Genomic DNA, 16,282 nt, shown 5'->3' on the forward strand with positions numbered 1-16,282 from the left:
GCAGCCACATGAGACTGGTAGGAGGGGCGGAGGCGCAAGGAGCGCTGCAGCGACGGGCCGGTCCCACACCCACGTGTGGCGGATAAAAATAAGGAGGCTCCCTCGGCTGGGAAGGTCCTTCCTGAGGACTGAGGGATCCCCATCCCACACCAGGTGCCCCGCTCAGGGTTCCAGTGCCAGGAAGAGAATCCCCATAACTTCTGGCTGGAAAAACCAGCGGGAACTGAGGCTCAGGGAGGCTGAAGCGGCTGGAGCCCCAGGCAGCTCCCTAAAGGGCCCGCGCACGGACTTATCGGACTCTCTCCCTCTAAGCTTGGAGGGGAGGCAGCTTGAGGGGTACCAGAGTCATACAGGGAAGAACCGAGCTGTTTGGCACTGGAGCGAGGGCTGGAGAGGGGGCTTTCTTGGGGACAAATGTGTTCCTTTGGTGAGCCCTTCCTGGGGGCGGCAGACAGTCGCCATATCTGGGACTCCAGCAACCTGGCTCACACTGGTAGCCCCGCCCTGGTGACTCCCTGAGGCCCTGCCCCACCCAACTTTCAAGCCCACCCAAGCTGTTGCCAGTTGCTTCACCATAGGATTGGCCTGTCTTGTGTCCTGCTTCAGGTTTTTCCTAAATTCTTTCAAACGAGCAGCATCTGGTCTCAGTGAGCCCCATACCTCTCATTAAGTAATACACTGAAACAAACACAGGGAGGCAGCCAAAATGAGGAGACAAAGAAACAGGTCCCAAATGAAAGAACAGAACAGAACAAAACCCCAATAAAAGAACTAAGCGAAATGGAGATAAGCAACCTAACAGATACTGAGTTCAAAATACTGCTTATAAGGATGCTCAATGAACTTAGTGAGAACCTCAGTGAACTTAGGAAGGGCCTCAAGAGCATAAAAAAGGACCAGTTAGAATACACAGTGAGAATTGAAGGAGGCATTAACTGAAATAAAGAATAATTTACACAGCTTCAATAATAGAGTACGTAAATCCAAGGAGCAAACCATCAATTTGGAATATAAGGAAGCAAAAAATGCCCAATCAGAACAGCAAAAATAAAAAAGAATCCAAAAAAATGAGGATAGTGTAAGGAGCCTCTGGGACAACTTCAAGCGTGCCAACATTCGCATCTTGGGGGTGCCAGAAGGAGAACAGCGAGAACAAGAAATCGAAAACTGTTTGAAACAATATTGGCAGAAAACTTTCCTAACTTGGTGAAGGAAACAGACATACAAGTCCAGGAAGCACAGAGAGTCCCAAACAAGATGAACCCCAAGAGGTCCACACCAAGACACATCATCATCAAAATGCAAAAGGTTCAAGACAGAGAGAATCTTAAAAGCAGCAAGAGAAAGGCAGCTAGTTACCTACAAGGGAGTTCCCATTAGGCTGTCAGCTGATTTCTCAAAAGAAACTTTGCAGGCCAGAAGGGAGTGGCAAGAAATATTGAGAGTGATGAAAAGCAAGAACCTACAACCAAGATTACTCTATCCTGCAAAGCTGTCATTTAGAATCGATGGACATATAAAAACTTTTCCAGACAAGAAAAAGTTAAAGGAGTTCATCACTACCAAACCGTTATTGTATGAAATGATGAAGGGTCTTTTTGAAGAAAAAGATAAAATGTATGAACAAACAAAATGGCAATGAATACTTATCTATCGACAATGGAATCTACAAACAAAATGAACAGGAAGAACAAACATTCTCATAGATACAGAGAACATTTTGTTGGTTGCCAGTTGGGAGGGGGGTTGGGGGAATGGGTGAAAAAGGTGAAGGGATTAAGAAGCACAAATTCATTGCTAGACTGACAAACCTCAAAGGGAAAGGGGTTGGGGGGGTGGGAAGAAATAAACCAAAGAACTTATATGCATAACCAAAGGACACAGACAATAGTGTGGGAAAAGGTGGGAGGGGGGCGGGAGTGGGAAGGAGGGGGTCAATGGGGGAAAAATGTGGAACATCTGTAATACATTTTACATCCAACAATAAAGATTTGGAAAAAAAAAAAGAAAAAAGTCAACTTTGCCTTGGCCAGTTTTTGGCTCAGCGGCTAGAGCATCGGCCCATGGACCAAAGCGTTGAGGGTTCGATCCCCAGCCATGGTCGGGGTTGTGCAGGAGGTAACAAGTCAATGTGTCTCTCTCATATCTCTCTCTCTTTCCCTCCCTCCCTCCCACTCTATCTAAAAAATCAATGGAAAAATATCCCTAGGTGAGGATTAAAAAAATTTAAAAATCAACTTTATTGAGGTATGCTTTCCATATAACAGAAGTACATATTTTGAAGAGTTTTGACAAATATTTACACCTATGTCATCACCTCCATAGTCAAGATACAGAATGTTTCCATCACTGTGAGAAGTTTCTGTGCCCTTTGCAGCGTTCCCCCTTCACCCTGCTCTGGCAGTTGGGGTCTAAGTCTGTGCAAACATGCGGAAGCTGTGGGACAGAGCCCACTTTGGCACAGGCACAGGAGGCACAAGCTTTAGGTTTTTGCTATGTAATCTTGTTATGACTCGAATGAAAAGAGGTGTCCTTGTCTACTTTGAATTTTCCTTTGAATGTACGGGTTTCTAGGACCTGTCAGTTAGCTTAACTTACCAGTGCACTTTTCTTTTTTTATTTATTTATATTCTTTTCTTTATTGATTTTAGAGAGAGAGGAAGGGAGAGGGGGAGAGAGAGATAGAAACATCGATGAGAGAGAACATCGATTGGCTGTTTTCTGCATGCCCCCCACTGGGGATCAGGTCCACAACCTGGGAATATGCCCTGAACAGGAATCGAACCAGCAATCTCTTGGTGCATGGTTGACACTCAACTAGTGAGCCACACGATCCGGGCCCAGTGCACTTTTTAATGGGAAGTTGTTCCCGTCTTTTAGAATTGACCAAAGAGAATACAGTCATTTTTTGTTTATCCTAAGGACCCCTTTTGCTCTAGGTTTTTAGTGGTAATACCTAGGTTAGTAAATCTCTGTTCTCTGCCTATGGGATTTCCCTTAATAGAAAGTGTGTCTTTTGTTTAAGGTCTTTTTTGTTAATATCTTCTTACTGTTATGCAGTAGATTGTTGAAGATGGCTGAGAAAGTTGGGACACATTCCAGCTGTCCCAGCCTTTGGTGCCCCACATTGTGAGGAGCATTGCCCTGGCTTTTTATTCTGTCCTGACAGCAAAAACATCTTATTGAAGGCAAATCCAGTTCTTCATATCTAGGGGGTCTGCTAAAGATTCTGAGTTCATGCAGGTGTAGATGCCATCCTAGTAATAGAAATGGCAAGAAGTCCAGTCCCTGATAAATAACCAAGTACCCATGAGCTCCCTGGCATTCAGATTTGTGGTCTCTTTTTTTTTTTTTTGGTACATGCCCCTAGCGGGAACCAAACCTGGGACTCTCTGGTCTGAAGGCCAACACTCCAACCGCTGAGCCAAATCGGCCAGGGCGAGATTTGTGGTCTCTCAATCCCAGTCTCCACTGAGAGGAGCAGGAGCTTCTTGGAGAACTGGCAGATCTATGACAAGAAGTGTACAAGTGGGAACTTCTCAAAAAAGCAAGGAAGCCCTGGCCGGTTTGGCTCAGCAGTTAGAGCATCAACCTACGGTCCAGAGAGACCTGGGTTCGGTTCCCGCTAAGGGCATGTACCTTGGTTGCAGTTTGGCCCTGGCCCTGGTTGGGTTGTGTGGGTGGCAGCCACTCAGTGTATCCCTTTCACATCGATGTTTCTCTCTCTCTCTCTCTCTCTCTCTCTCTCTCTCTCTTCTCTCTCCCTTCTCCTCTATCTGAACAAAAAATAGAAAAATGTCCTTGGGTGAGGATTAAAAAAAAAAGGAAGACACCAGAATCTTCTGGACCCTGGTCGGTGTGGCTCAGTTGTTTGGACAATATCCCATGCACCAAAAGGTTGCCGGTTCAATTTCCAGTCAGGGCACATGCCCAGGTTGTGGGCTTGATTCACAGTAGGGGGTGTATTCTCACATCCATGTTTCTCTCTATCCCTCTCTGTTTAAAAATCAATAAAATGAAAAAAAATCTTTAAACTCTTCTGGGTTCATATAAAAAGTCTCAGAAGCCAACTTGAATAGGCTCCCACTGGACCAAAATGGGTGGAGTTGAACATCAATAAGATGTACAACCTCAGTGTATTGAAACATGTCAGATGTGTTTGAATTGATGAATTTATAATGATACTTTAAAGAGAGAGAGAGAAATTGAGTCCCTAATTCTTTTTTTTTTTTATCCTCACCCGAGGACATTTTTTCATTTTTTGTTCAGATAGAGTGGGAGGGAGAGAGAGGAAGAGAGAAAAACATCGATGTGAAAGGGACACATCGAGTGGCTGCCACTCGCAGGACCCAACCAGGGCCGGGGACAAACTGAAACTGCAGTACATGCCCTTAGCGGGAACCGAACCCGGGTCTCTCTGGACTGCAGGCCGATGCTCTAACCATTGAGCAAAACCAGCCAGGGCAAGTCCCTAATTCTTTGAGCCTTTCTCGGGTAATTGTTAGTAAGAGACAGGGTCAGAGTTACAAGGAGCTGCAAAGCGTTAGGCCCAGTCCAGAAGGGAAGTGTGTTTCATGCCGGACGCTGTGCCCTGCTTGTAGCCATTGCACTGCCACGTGAGGCCCTTTCCTGCCCTGCATGTTGTCGTTCCCATCAAAGGGTCTCCTCTTGCTGTGCTGGAAGGTTTTACGTATCATAGGGGATTTCATTCTTGTATTATCTCTAAATTTTAAAATCATGTAAGTAATACATGCTTGTTGATAAAAACCTTTAGTATGGAATACTATACTGTTCCTTATCCTTATTTTTAAATGAGAAAATAGAGAGGTTGCATAAGAACAGGCATATAGACCAGTGGTACAGAACAGAGAACCCGGAAATTGACCAAAGACATTATGCTCAATTAATATTTGACAAAGGTGGCAAGAGCATACAGTGGAGTAAGGACAGCCTCTTTAATAAATGGTGCTGGGAAAATTGGACAGCTACATGCAGAAAAATGAAACTAGACCATCAACTTACACCCTACACAAGAATAAACTCAAAATGGATAAAAGACTTAAATGTGACTCATGAATCCATAAAAATCCTAGAAGAAAATGTAGGCAACAAAATTCCAGACATTATACGCAGCAGAATTTTCACTGATACCCCACCTAAGGCAACAGAAACACAGGAAAAAATTAACACATGGGACTTCGTCAAACTAAAAAGCTTCTACACAGCAAAAGAAACAACCACCAAAATGGAAAGGGAACCCACTCTATGGGAAAGCATAATTGCCAATGATACACATCAGATAAGGGGTTAATTTCCAAAATATATAGAGTGCTCATACAACTCAACAAGAGGAAGACAAAGAACCCAATTAAAAAATGGGCAGAGCCCTGGCCAATTTGGCTCAGTGGTTAGAGTGTCGGCCTGCAGTCCGGAGAGACCCGGGTTCGGTTCCCGCTAAGGGCACGTGCCTCGGTTGCGGTTTGTCCCCGGCCCTGGTTGGTCGTGCAGGTGGCAGCCATTCGATGTGTCCCTTTCACGTCAATGTTTCTCTCTCTCTCCCATTCTCTCCTTCCCACTCAGTCTGAACAAAAAATGGAGAAATGTCCTCGGGTAAGGATTTAAAAAAAAGAAATGGGCAGAGGAACTAAATAGACACCTCTCCAAACAGGACATGCAAATGGTCAACAGACATGTGAAGAAATGCTCAACATCACTAATCATCAGAGAGATGCAAATTAAAACAACAGTGAGGTCTCACCTCACACCTGTCAGAATGGCTGCCATCAACAAATCATCAAACAAGTGTTGGCAAGGGTGTGGAGAAAAGGGGACTCTAGTACACTGCTGGTGGCAATGCAGACTGGTGCAACCACTGTGGAAAACAATATGGTGTTACCTCAAAAAATTAAAAATTGAATTGCCATTTGACCCAGTGATCCCACTTCTAGGAATATACCCTAAGAAGCCTGAAACACCAATCAGAAAGAATAAATGTACCCCCATGTTCATAGTAGCACTATTTACAATAGCTAACATCTGGAAACAGCCCAAGTGTCCATCAGTAAACGAATGGATAAAAAAGCAGTGGTACATGTACACAATGGAGTACTATGCAGATGTAAAGAAAGAAAGGTCTCTTATCCTTTGAGATGACATAGAGGGATCTGGAGAGTATTATCCTAAGCGAAACAAGCCAAGCAGAGAAAGACAAATATCACATGATTTCACTTATTTTTGGAATATATTGAACATAACAGTCTGAGGAACGTGGTAGACCCAGAGACGTGGAAGTAGGGTACAGACTGACAGTCCTCAGAGGAAAGGAGGGAAGAGATAAACCACAGAACTTATATGCATGTATGCATAACCAATGGACATGGACAACAAAGCTGGGGACGAGAGGAGGGGTGTCAATGGGGAAAAAAGGAGAAACATCTATAACAAAAATAATTTAAAAAAATAGGTTGCAGTTATTTTTTTCAAGGTCACTCTTAGTTAGCTATGGAATCAGAAGCTTGAGCCAAGATACCTCATTTTGAAAAGGCTTGAGGAGTCCTTGTTCTTTTTCCTTTAGACAACCATGACATTGTTTCCCTGAAGCTGTTTGAGCTGACTGTGGAAAGAACCCCCGAAGAGGAGAAGCTGCATCGAGATGTGTTCTTACCCTCGGTGGACAACATGAAGCTGCCTGAAAGTGAGCATGGGGACCCTAGGAAATGGCCTGCAATGGGAGAAGGGTTGCAGTACTGGGGGGGGGGGGGGGGATATCTCCTCTCTCTCCTTCCCCTGAGGAATATGGAACACTGGCACCTGCTTGTCACTTATCTCCAGGTTACAGATGAGCAGGAGAAGGTGGCTTCGTTTTCAGATGAAAGCATCTGGAAAGGGAGAGTCTGAGTTCCGGCTCCTAGAAATGAGCATCAGAACCTGGGAGCTTAGTGGCTGGTTGGTTGGGCTTCCCCAATGGGGTAGGCTCCTGACTTGCTTCTCTCTTGCTCTCTCAGTGACAGCCCCGCTGCCGCCCCTGAGTGGCTTGGCCCTCTTCCTCATCGTCTTCTTCTCTCTGGTGTTTTCCGTATTTGCCATTGTCATTGGGATCATACTCTACAACAAGTGGCAGGAACAGAGCCGAAAGCGTTTCTACTGAGCCATCCTGCTGCCCACCCCTGTGGCAGGAGGTGTGGGAGGAGCAGCTGCTGGCCTGACCACACAGTCCAGCGGTCTTCTCCATTCTCCAGCAGCTGTCAGGAACTGTGTTCTGTCACGGTATTCCCATGGTCATCCATGAGGACTTCTAACTGGTTCAGGAAGCCCACCCACCCCAGGGCAATGCTGCTGTGATGTGCCTTTCCCTGCAGTCCGGCCATTGGGAGCTCCGAGGGGTGGAGATGGCATCTGCTGTTAGATGCAAGATCACAGAAAAGAACTTCCTAGCCCAGGCTGCCTTGGTGTCGGACTCAGGACCCTCGTGCTTCTGTTTAAGAACGGAAAACTGGTATCTCCTCATACTTTTCTACCATCCATTCATTGGTTTTTGCTTTTTATCTAAGCCTCTGTCCACCTGTGGAGCTCTCTTTTGGAAATCTGGATGGAAATTTCTTCCCTGCCTCGCCTTCCTCTCCCTTCTTTTTTTGTCCTCTCCAAATGCAGCCTGAGCTCGAGAAGACATTTGATGCCTCTCTGTTGGGCCTGGGGCTGTAGAACAAACATGCTGCCCTGACCCTCATTAGATGTCCACAGGGAGAGGGCTTTCTGCTTCGGCCCGCTGCTCTAGCCTTTGCTTGTCAGCGTGGATCCTGGTTGGTAACAAGTTTGTGACCTTCCCAATTAGGCCCTCAGTCTTGTTTGGCTGGAAGTCAGTGTGCAAGTCAAGAGAATCTTGGAAGATCTCATGGATGCGGTGGGATTAACTGTGACACTGACTTGCTCTAGGTTTTGATACCAAAAGCAACATTTGCCAAGTGATCTGACCACATGGAGATGTTTCTGGACCATCTGGAGCCTGCTTAGCTGCATGTTTTGTGTCTGTCATGATCTTTGGAATCCCACTTTGAGTGTTCAAAATGTAAGGAACTTTTCTTACAGCCTCAGCCTGGATACTCCCCAGGAGGAAATCTGGCTTCTTTTTCTTAATGGAGAAGAAACAGTTGCTGTTCTCATTTACAAATCTGGGGTCAGTAGGCCCTCATCATCTGTGCCTGGAAGGGTTTGTTGTCATTGAGCAATAGAGCCTCAGTGTCATCCTCCAGGGGTCCGCCCTTATTCCACTGCCTTATTGGACAAGGGTCACTCACCGCTCTGCTCATCTGTCGGCCCCATGATGAAACTGGCTAATAGAGGGCCCAGAACGGAGCTTTCCTAGCTGTGTCCTTCTGTAGCCTAAGTGAAATTCATAAAATGGCTGATGGAAACCAAACACAAGCTTCTGACTCAGTGTTCTTCCTTCTAGGGGTGGGTTTGGAGAAGGGTTCAGGCCTTTTTGCTGAGCCTGTCAGTCCTTGCTCTGCCTTCTCCTCCGTTGGGAAATCAGCTCAACCCAGAAGGAGGGTCATCATAGCTGGGTATGGGTCTCTGTTCTCTTAGGCTTTCTTATAGCCTTCCCAGGTGCCTAATTAAGTATCATGGGTGGTAATACTCCTCTGCACATGGGGTTAAGATGGGATCCTTCTAACCCCTTCCCCACAACAGCAGGGCAGCTCCAGAGTGCCAGACGACAAACCCTTCTAGAGCTTGGCCTTAAGACCGGGTCAAACTGAAAAAGAAAATAGTTCTTTTGTCTTGTTTGAGTTTATGGGGAGATTGGATAGACCCTGTGATGGGAGGACCTAGGTGGGCTCCAGAGATGACTTAGGCAGTGGTGCAAGAGGAGGGGTCTTCTCGTGAGGGAGGCGTGTGAGTGACAGCTCGAACTTGTGGGTTTGTGTGATTTCAGCTCATGAGCACCTTGAGGCCTTTTTTTTTAATCCTCACCTGAGGATATTTTTCCATTTATTTTTCAGACAGAATAGGAGGGAGAGAAAGAGAGAGAAACATCGATGTGAAAGACACATCGACTTGTTGCCTCCTGTGTGACTCTGACCAGGCCAGGGACTGAACCACAACCGAGTACAGGCCCTTGACCAGAATCAAACCCGAGACTCTCTGGTCTGCGGGTCAGTGCTCTAACTACTGAGCAAAACTGGCCAGGGTGGACTGTGAGGCTTTTTAAAGAGGACAAGAAGCCCTGGCTGGTTTGCTAAGTGGTTAGAGCATCAGCCTGCGGTCCGAAGAGACCCAGGTTCAGTTCCTGCTAAGGGCATGTGCCTCGGTTGCAGTTCGTCCCTGGCCCTGGTTGGGTTGTGTGGGTGGTGACCACTTGATGTCCCTTTCACGTCGATGTTTTTCTCTCTCTCTCTTCTTCTTCCTCTTACTCTATCTGAACAAAAAATGGAAAAATGTCCTCAGTTGAGGATAAAAAAAAGGACAGGAAGACATGAAATGCAGTCCCTGCCCAGCCGGGTCTGCCTCAGAGGTGTGTGGTACAAGGAAGCCGGCTGAGCAAACACGGTGTGTTCAGTCCTGGCTCTCGTATTTTGTCACAGGAGTAAATGGGGGCACTGGGATCCCAGGTGTGTCCTAGAGGAGGGCGGTGCCTGGTCCATGGGGTGGCTCCAAACTGCTTACCGCAGGGAGCTGGTTCCCGGCCTAGTCCCCTTCCCTCTGCTGTCTTGTGACTTCAGAGCCTTAGAGTGGAGGAGACTGAAGACTGGAGGTAGGGTGGAGAGGTGACGCTGCATCCTGTCCTTGTGCGTCTCGTCTGAAAGGCAGGCATTTCAGCCTTTCATGTTGTCTTCAACCCTCCAAATCACAAAGCGGCTCTTTGTTACAAAGCTTGTTTATTTCAGTGGAAAATGACAACTTTGCCTTCCTTGCTGGAAGTGGTTTCTGAACAGAATGGCCAGAATGTCCCTAGCCCCTTGCTGTCCTATAAGATAGAAACAAGGAATTGGCAGGAAGCTCTGGGGTAGAGCTGACAGTGGGCAGAGAAGAGCCAGGCAAACGTGGGCATAGCCTTGTGGGGCTGGAGGTTCTGGGAGGATCTCACAGGTGATCCGTGGGTCTCTGCAGGAGTTGCAGCGGATGGCCTGATGCAGAGTCTAGGTTAGAACGCTGGGCGGTGAGGGTGGAAGAGCTGGCTTTGCCGGTGTTCAGTGAATCGATGGTGTTTCTGACCATGTTGATAGGCATGTTCAGCCGAAGCTCAGGTTTGATCCAGCTCATGGCCAAATAGCTCTGGAGAGAACAGGAAACAGTCAGCCACAGATAGCCACCAGAAAGCTCTTTCTCCAGAGGCAGCCCAAGAGCAAGCAGTGCCTTTGTCATGGTCCCCATGGTCGTCACTCACTGGAGCTGAATATATGAAGCTGAACAGCATAAGCCCGACAATCGATATGGTCAAGATGATTAGGATTTTAAAGCGGTAGCGTTTCCAGAAAACATGGCAGAAGGTTTTAACAGGTGACTGAAACCATGACATCAAGGTGTTGGTGCGCCTGTCCAAGAGCAAAGTTGATGTCAGAGAATGGAGGGCAGAGGAGACCTTTAGGTCCTTTCTTTTTTATTTTTATTTTTATTTATTTTATTTTATTTTTTTATCCTCTCCCGAGGACATTTTCCCGTTTTTTTGTTGTTGTTGTTGTTCAGGTAGAGTGGGAGGGAGAGAGAGAGAGAAACATCGATGTGAAAGGAACACATCGAGTGGCTGCCACCCTCACGACCGACCAGGGCCGGGGACAAACTGCAACCGAGGTATATGCCCTTAGCGGGAACCGAACCCGGGTCTCTCAGGGCCGCAGGTCGACGCTCTAACCGCTGAGCCAAACCGGCCAGGGCGGTCCTTTCTTTTTTAAAAGCAACTCTGCCCCATCCCTCATCTCCCGCCCCCCACCCTCCATGGCTGTTCTCTCCCCATTGTGACAGCATTGAGCTGAGATGGTGGGAAGTAATTACCCCTCCACTTGTAGGCCTATTGGCCACTACCCCAGATAGAGTGCCAGGCCCGGCAGCTCAGGTGTATGGAGAAGGACCCTTACAGGGGAGGGTGAAGTGTAGGGTATTGGTTGGGTTCTGACTGGCCACGTCCTGCTGGCCTGATTAAGGCTTCCTTCTCTGATAGAATCTCCAGCGTCATCTTCACTTTACCCTAGAAACACCACAGGGGGTGGGAGGCCGAGTTCTAGTAGCCAGAGCCTCTTCCCAGGACGCACAAAGGAAAAGGGAGTTAGGTAAGGCTCCAGGGGTCTGTGAGAGCCAAGTGACGGGCACAGCAGCCTTGTGCAGGAGACACCTTCCCCAGCTCCTACCGACAAGCGCCATCTGCCATCCTCGAGGACCTGGCAAGGCCACCAGCCAGTTACGGTCCTTTTCTTAAAGAGGGAGAAGTGCTTGTGCTGGAGAAAGCGGGGCCACGTGGGGTCAGCATCCATCATCCTGATGGAGCACAGCTCTGCATGCTTGGCCGGGTAGGGCATGTCAGACAGATCCAGCTCCAGGACCCCTGAGCCCAGAGAAATGCCATCAGCAAGAAGAGTTCCCTGTCCTGAGGTTACAGGCCCTGAGCCAGGATCTCACCTAGGAAGTCATCAGTGGGGAAGAGATCATTGTCCCAGACCTGGATGATGAGCCGAGCCGGAAACTTCATCACTGTGGGGTCCAGGCTCCAAATGAAATCCTGAAGGATGGCAGAGGAGGGCTTACTGCCCCTCTGGGGACAGTCCCCTGGGCTGTCTTAGGAGCCCACTACCCAGCATGATGGACTGTCAAGGAAGAGGGCTTCTGCCTGAGGCCTCATTCCAAGCATCCTGGTGCAGCCACAAGTCTCCGAAGGAAGGGGTAGGAAGAGAAGCCCACCTTCGTGTTTGTTACCTTCTTGCTTAGGACGCACATTTGCTCGGCTGCCAGGTAGTCCAAGGTGAAGATGAACCGCCAGTTGAAGCTGCCCTCCCCAGTCAGGGATTGGTAGTGGACATCTGTCTTCTGCATATCCTTCTCTAGCCCGAATAACCACCTGGGGTCAGAGTCCTCTCACCTGGCGTTCGTGTGCACTGTCCCCATCCCTGAGCCAGAGCTCTGTGGGAAGGGCTGCACAGCAGATGCCAGGTGCAGTGGAAGTGGAGAGATGTCACCCCAGGACGAAGAGGACCCACAGGAAAGCTAGAACTGGGGACACGGACGTCTCCTGGAGCCCTGCTCCTCTGCCTCACCCTTTGATGTAGATGTCGCTCATCTTCTCGTTACTCAGATTGACGTCCTTCAGGTCCACGTGGGCAGTTTTCCAGATGATGCAGCGCAGCTCATACCTGCGGCCACAGCACTCTGAGGCTTTGCCAAGGACTCACGCCCCAGAGCAGCCTTGTAAGGGAGAGAGGCATGGGTGGCTGCCCTCTGCCACACTCAACGCTGCCTGGAGGGACTCGGGAAGGAAGCCCCCAGGACTCCCGGCAGAGGAAAGCATGCCAGCTGCTCAGTACTGAGAACACCGGTGCCCCGCCCCTGGGAAGGCTGCCCGGAGGAGCAGAGATTGGGATGTGCACCCACACTCACCTTTTAGGCTGCCTGGGCCCGATGTCGACTGGAGGGCCAGGAGGCCCCAGTTTCTTGGGAAAGATGTCCACCCACATCTGCACCTTTCCCTAGAGCAGAGATGGGTTAGCTGGCAGGGGTTCCAAGCCTCTGTCTCCAGTGTGCTGGCCTAGGGAGCCCTGGTCCAGGTTCTTAGTCTGTTAAGGCCGTGTTCCTAGCCGGAGAGGTGGGGTACCGTATCTCGGTGGAGAGACTTCAGACAAGAAGTCAGGCCACCCCCCACCAACTTCCTATTTTCCTTTTTTTTGTCTGGGAAAACAGTGCAGCTGGGTTGGTAGTGTATGATGGCTTTGAGGCTGAGGGCCATGGGGCTAGGACGTCACTTGTCACTGGGGTCTGGAAGGTTAATGCCATTTAGCAGGTGATGCTAGAAGCTTCTGGAGGGCTCCAGAATGGGGTTGGGGCTTTATTTGTTAACCAGCTTAGTGGCCCTGAGTCAGAGGAGTCTAGATTGCCAGTCCAAGTTCAAGATTGTTTTGGGTGTGTAGCCACATCCCAAGCATAGGAAGCTGTCCACCACCCAGAGGCCTACGAGAGGGACGGGGCTGGCGAGAAGAAGGAAAAGGGTGGAACTGCCCACAATGGAGGAAAGAGAAATATATTTTTAAAATATCTGACCTAATTTTTATTTTTTTGAAGTTGACCTCTTTTTTTTTTTTTTTTTTTTTTTTTTTTTTTTTAGAAAACAGATTTAATGAGAATGCTTTTAAAAATGCTCAACAGAGCCCTGGCCAGTTTGGCTCAGCGGTTAAAGCGTCGGCCTGAGGTCCGGAGAGACCTGGGTTCGGTTCCCGCTAAGGGCACGTACTTCGGTTGCAGTTTGTCCCCGGCCCTGGTTGGTCGTGCGGGTGGCAGCCACTCGATGTGTCCCTTCACGTCGATGTTTCTCTCTCTCTCTCCCTTCCTCTCTCTCCCTCCCGCTCTATCTGTACAAAAAATGGAAAAATATCCTCAGGTGAGGATTAAAAAAAAAAAAAAAAAAATGCTCAACAGAGAACTTTGTGTCTAGAATGTGGTATCAGCTTGAGCAATGTGAAGAACGAAGTGACTAGAGGGTGGATGATAACAGGGGCCTGTGGGATTTTTATTCCTTCTATTCTGGGTTCCTGCAATTAACAGCCAGACCAGGTTTGTGATGTCTGCACACCGACCCTGGGGCTGCCGTCCTGCCTCCCTCAGGGGAGACTGAGGCAGTGTTGGCCTTGGCTGCCAGGGCACCTCCGCGTGTCTGGCAGCGGACACAGCCTTGACTTTTCCTGCTCGGAATCTCCATTCTAAGTGGCATCATGGGAACTTCGTGCTTATTAACATGCAGAACGTGCATGTCTTCTGCCCGGGTGCATCTTTGAATGCCCAGACTCCTTTCCCTTGCGGGCTCTGTCCTGGATGGGTGTGCACCCGTCTCCTGCTCCAGACCTTCCGGTCTCACACCTGGTCAATGCCTGGCTGGCTGTTGCTATACAGGGTGCGGGACTCCACGTGCTCAGGTACCAGCCCCTGGCTGCGCAGGAGGTGCAGTGCGAGGCGCTCCTTCTTGGGTCCCAAGTAACGAGCAGTAGGGGGCTTGGGCTCTAGATTGGAGGGGGACAGGCAGGGTCCTGAGGTCCTTAGCCTTCCCCTCTTCCAGACTGGCCCCCGCCTTCCTCCCACCCAGCCTGGACAGTGCCCATGACTGCCCTCTATAGGAGGAAGGGGAAAGAGGTGCCCTCTGGCAGCTCCAGTCTGGAGCCTCCCTGCTTCCAGAGGCCCGGGATGTGCTCTATGGCAGTGCGCAGTACTTCTTACCAAAGTGTTGCAGCTTGAATGTTTTCCCATTGTAAAACACAGAGTCACCCGCAGAGTTGAACACAGGTGGAGGCAATCCTTTCCGCTTGGCATGGCGTTCCAAGAGGAAGCTTGGGGGCACCTGATCCCGCCATGTAAAGGGCCCTGATCTGTGGGGATGTGAGAGGAAACAGTGTGGGTCCTGGGAGCACACTACGTTCAGCTGCAGGGTGACCAGTGGGGTAGCAGGGCAGGCAGGCCCGGGCTCTGGTTCCTCAGCTCAGGATGGAATGGGGCTGTGCGCTCCCTCCTCCGCCCTTCTCTAGGCCCCGCCCTTGGCCAGTGCTCAGGTTCGCTCTTACTGGCAGTAGGATTGGGAGAGCCCACAGCGAGCTCCGAAGCCAGAGAGGAGTCGGTTTTCAAGGTCAATGACTGTGGTTCCAATCTTATCATCAGGTGAAAGCAGGTCAAAGTCATACAGCTCAATCTCGAGGTCCTTCTCCAGGGGGATGGTGCAGCTCAGTTCAAACATTCTGGTGGGAGTGTTTTGGGACGGCAGAGCCCATGGCCCGTTACCTCCATGCTTCCCCTCCAGCATCTCTGCCCCTGGGCCATGCTGCACCCCTGACTTGGTCATGTGACTGTGGAGGACAGAGCCTGGATGGCTGTTGTCTGCCAGTAACCATCCCCCAGCATGGCAGGAAGTAACTGTGATAGGCCTGGGTGTGGGACTCCCCTCCATCCCCAAACAAAGCGTGTGAGAGGGAGGGTGAACGGCTGCCCACCCGTCATCTTCCATCTGTTGAGCACCGCTGGTGCCTACGACACCTGTGCTAGGAACTGGGCGGCTAGAAAGGAATGCACGTTCTTTGCTTCTGGAGCTTTCTCCTGACCTCACGTGGATGGGAGTGGAGAAGGGGGGCTGGGCAAGGCGGGCAGCTCACATGCCAAAGATGGGATCCAGAGTGTTGGGCTGGTACGTGTCCCGGTCGCCAAGTTTTGTCTGTCCCAGTTTCAGGATCACGTAAGGGTCACACTGGGGTTAGGCACAGGTGAGGGAAGGACAGGAAATGGGGAGTCAGTCCAGCTTGTCTAGGGAGGCAGGAGTAGGGCAGAAACGAGCTCTTGCACCAGATGGAGCCTGTGGGGAGGTGGCAATCTGGGTGGCAGCAGCCTGAGGGAGCTCCGGGACATGGGGTTCGGGCAGGGTGTGGAGGTGCTGGGCTGGCGGGTCCCCGGAACCTGGGCCTTGCAGGTTTGGGGCTGCTCATTACCAAGCCATTGTAGTCTTGGGGCTGCAGGTTGATGGCTCGCACCACGTACACCCGCACCAAGCATTGCTGAGGGAAGTCCTCTTTGTTAGGCCAAGCCAAGAACTGGCGGGGGGGCGGGGGGGCTCCTGGATTCTCAGGAAAGGGGTAGACACGGAAAAGGCCCTGTGTGTGTGTTGGGGAGATTAGTGTTGGCAGCCGGCTCTATAGAACCCTCCAGGAGGTACCCTGGTCCAAGCTCAGGAGAGGGTGGTGTGAGGATGCCCGGGGCAGAAGCCACAGGGACAGGGAGGGGCGGGTGTAGCAGAGACACTGTACAGGGACCACCTGTGTTTAGGAGGGTGGTGGGCAAAGGAACTGTGCTCGCCAGGTGATCCCCGTCTCTGCTGATGTGAACTCCCATCCCAGCCCCAGCCCCTTCGGTTTGAACTTGTCCTCAAAGGCTTGGGCTTGGGAAGTTGGCATAGGCCTGAGCTGGGATGAGAAGGCCCTCACCCTTCCTGTGTAAGGGGAGGTCACTCTGAACCCCTCCCGAGTCGGTCTGCTTCTCCCTCCCAAAATGGTGTTTCAAGCCCTTCGCTCCGCCCTGCAGGAGCACACAGAGCCAGGGCTTCGATTAGGGTCCT

General features: G+C 50.0%; 2 protein-coding genes across 5 annotated transcripts in view; one reads left to right on the plus strand and one right to left on the minus strand.

Moving 5' to 3' along the window:
* The window catches only part of LMAN2L (lectin, mannose binding 2 like), a 34,384-nt gene extending 25,675 nt beyond the window's left edge, over nucleotides 1-8,709 (plus strand). For 2 of the 4 annotated variants that reach the window (XM_036262925.1, XM_036262924.1), the window contains exons 6-7: nucleotides 6,575-6,694; nucleotides 7,005-8,709. In XM_036262925.1, the coding sequence (XP_036118818.1) occupies nucleotides 6,575-6,694; nucleotides 7,005-7,147 (263 nt within the window). In that variant the 3' untranslated portion in view covers nucleotides 7,148-8,709. The remainder of the gene's footprint in view (nucleotides 1-6,574; nucleotides 6,695-7,004) is intronic. The other 2 variants (XM_036262923.1, XM_036262922.1) reach the window with 1 other exon arrangement.
* A 1,371-nt stretch (nucleotides 8,710-10,080) lies between these two features.
* FER1L5 (fer-1 like family member 5) overlaps nucleotides 10,081-16,282 on the minus strand; it is a 51,872-nt gene continuing 45,670 nt past the window's right edge. The window contains exons 41-53 of the mRNA XM_036262453.1: nucleotides 15,660-15,821; nucleotides 15,330-15,421; nucleotides 14,748-14,918; nucleotides 14,407-14,555; nucleotides 14,053-14,192; nucleotides 12,583-12,671; nucleotides 12,243-12,338; nucleotides 11,905-12,046; nucleotides 11,611-11,710; nucleotides 11,343-11,536; nucleotides 11,073-11,182; nucleotides 10,385-10,532; nucleotides 10,081-10,272 (exon numbers count right to left, since the gene is read on the minus strand). Coding sequence (XP_036118346.1) covers nucleotides 10,081-10,272; nucleotides 10,385-10,532; nucleotides 11,073-11,182; nucleotides 11,343-11,536; nucleotides 11,611-11,710; nucleotides 11,905-12,046; nucleotides 12,243-12,338; nucleotides 12,583-12,671; nucleotides 14,053-14,192; nucleotides 14,407-14,555; nucleotides 14,748-14,918; nucleotides 15,330-15,421; nucleotides 15,660-15,821 — 1,785 coding nt within the window. The remainder of the gene's footprint in view (nucleotides 10,273-10,384; nucleotides 10,533-11,072; nucleotides 11,183-11,342; nucleotides 11,537-11,610; nucleotides 11,711-11,904; nucleotides 12,047-12,242; nucleotides 12,339-12,582; nucleotides 12,672-14,052; nucleotides 14,193-14,406; nucleotides 14,556-14,747; nucleotides 14,919-15,329; nucleotides 15,422-15,659; nucleotides 15,822-16,282) is intronic.

This window comes from Molossus molossus, unplaced genomic scaffold, assembly GCF_014108415.1.
Source record: "Molossus molossus isolate mMolMol1 unplaced genomic scaffold, mMolMol1.p scaffold_m16_p_15, whole genome shotgun sequence".
Taxonomy (NCBI): Eukaryota; Metazoa; Chordata; class Mammalia; order Chiroptera; family Molossidae; genus Molossus; species Molossus molossus.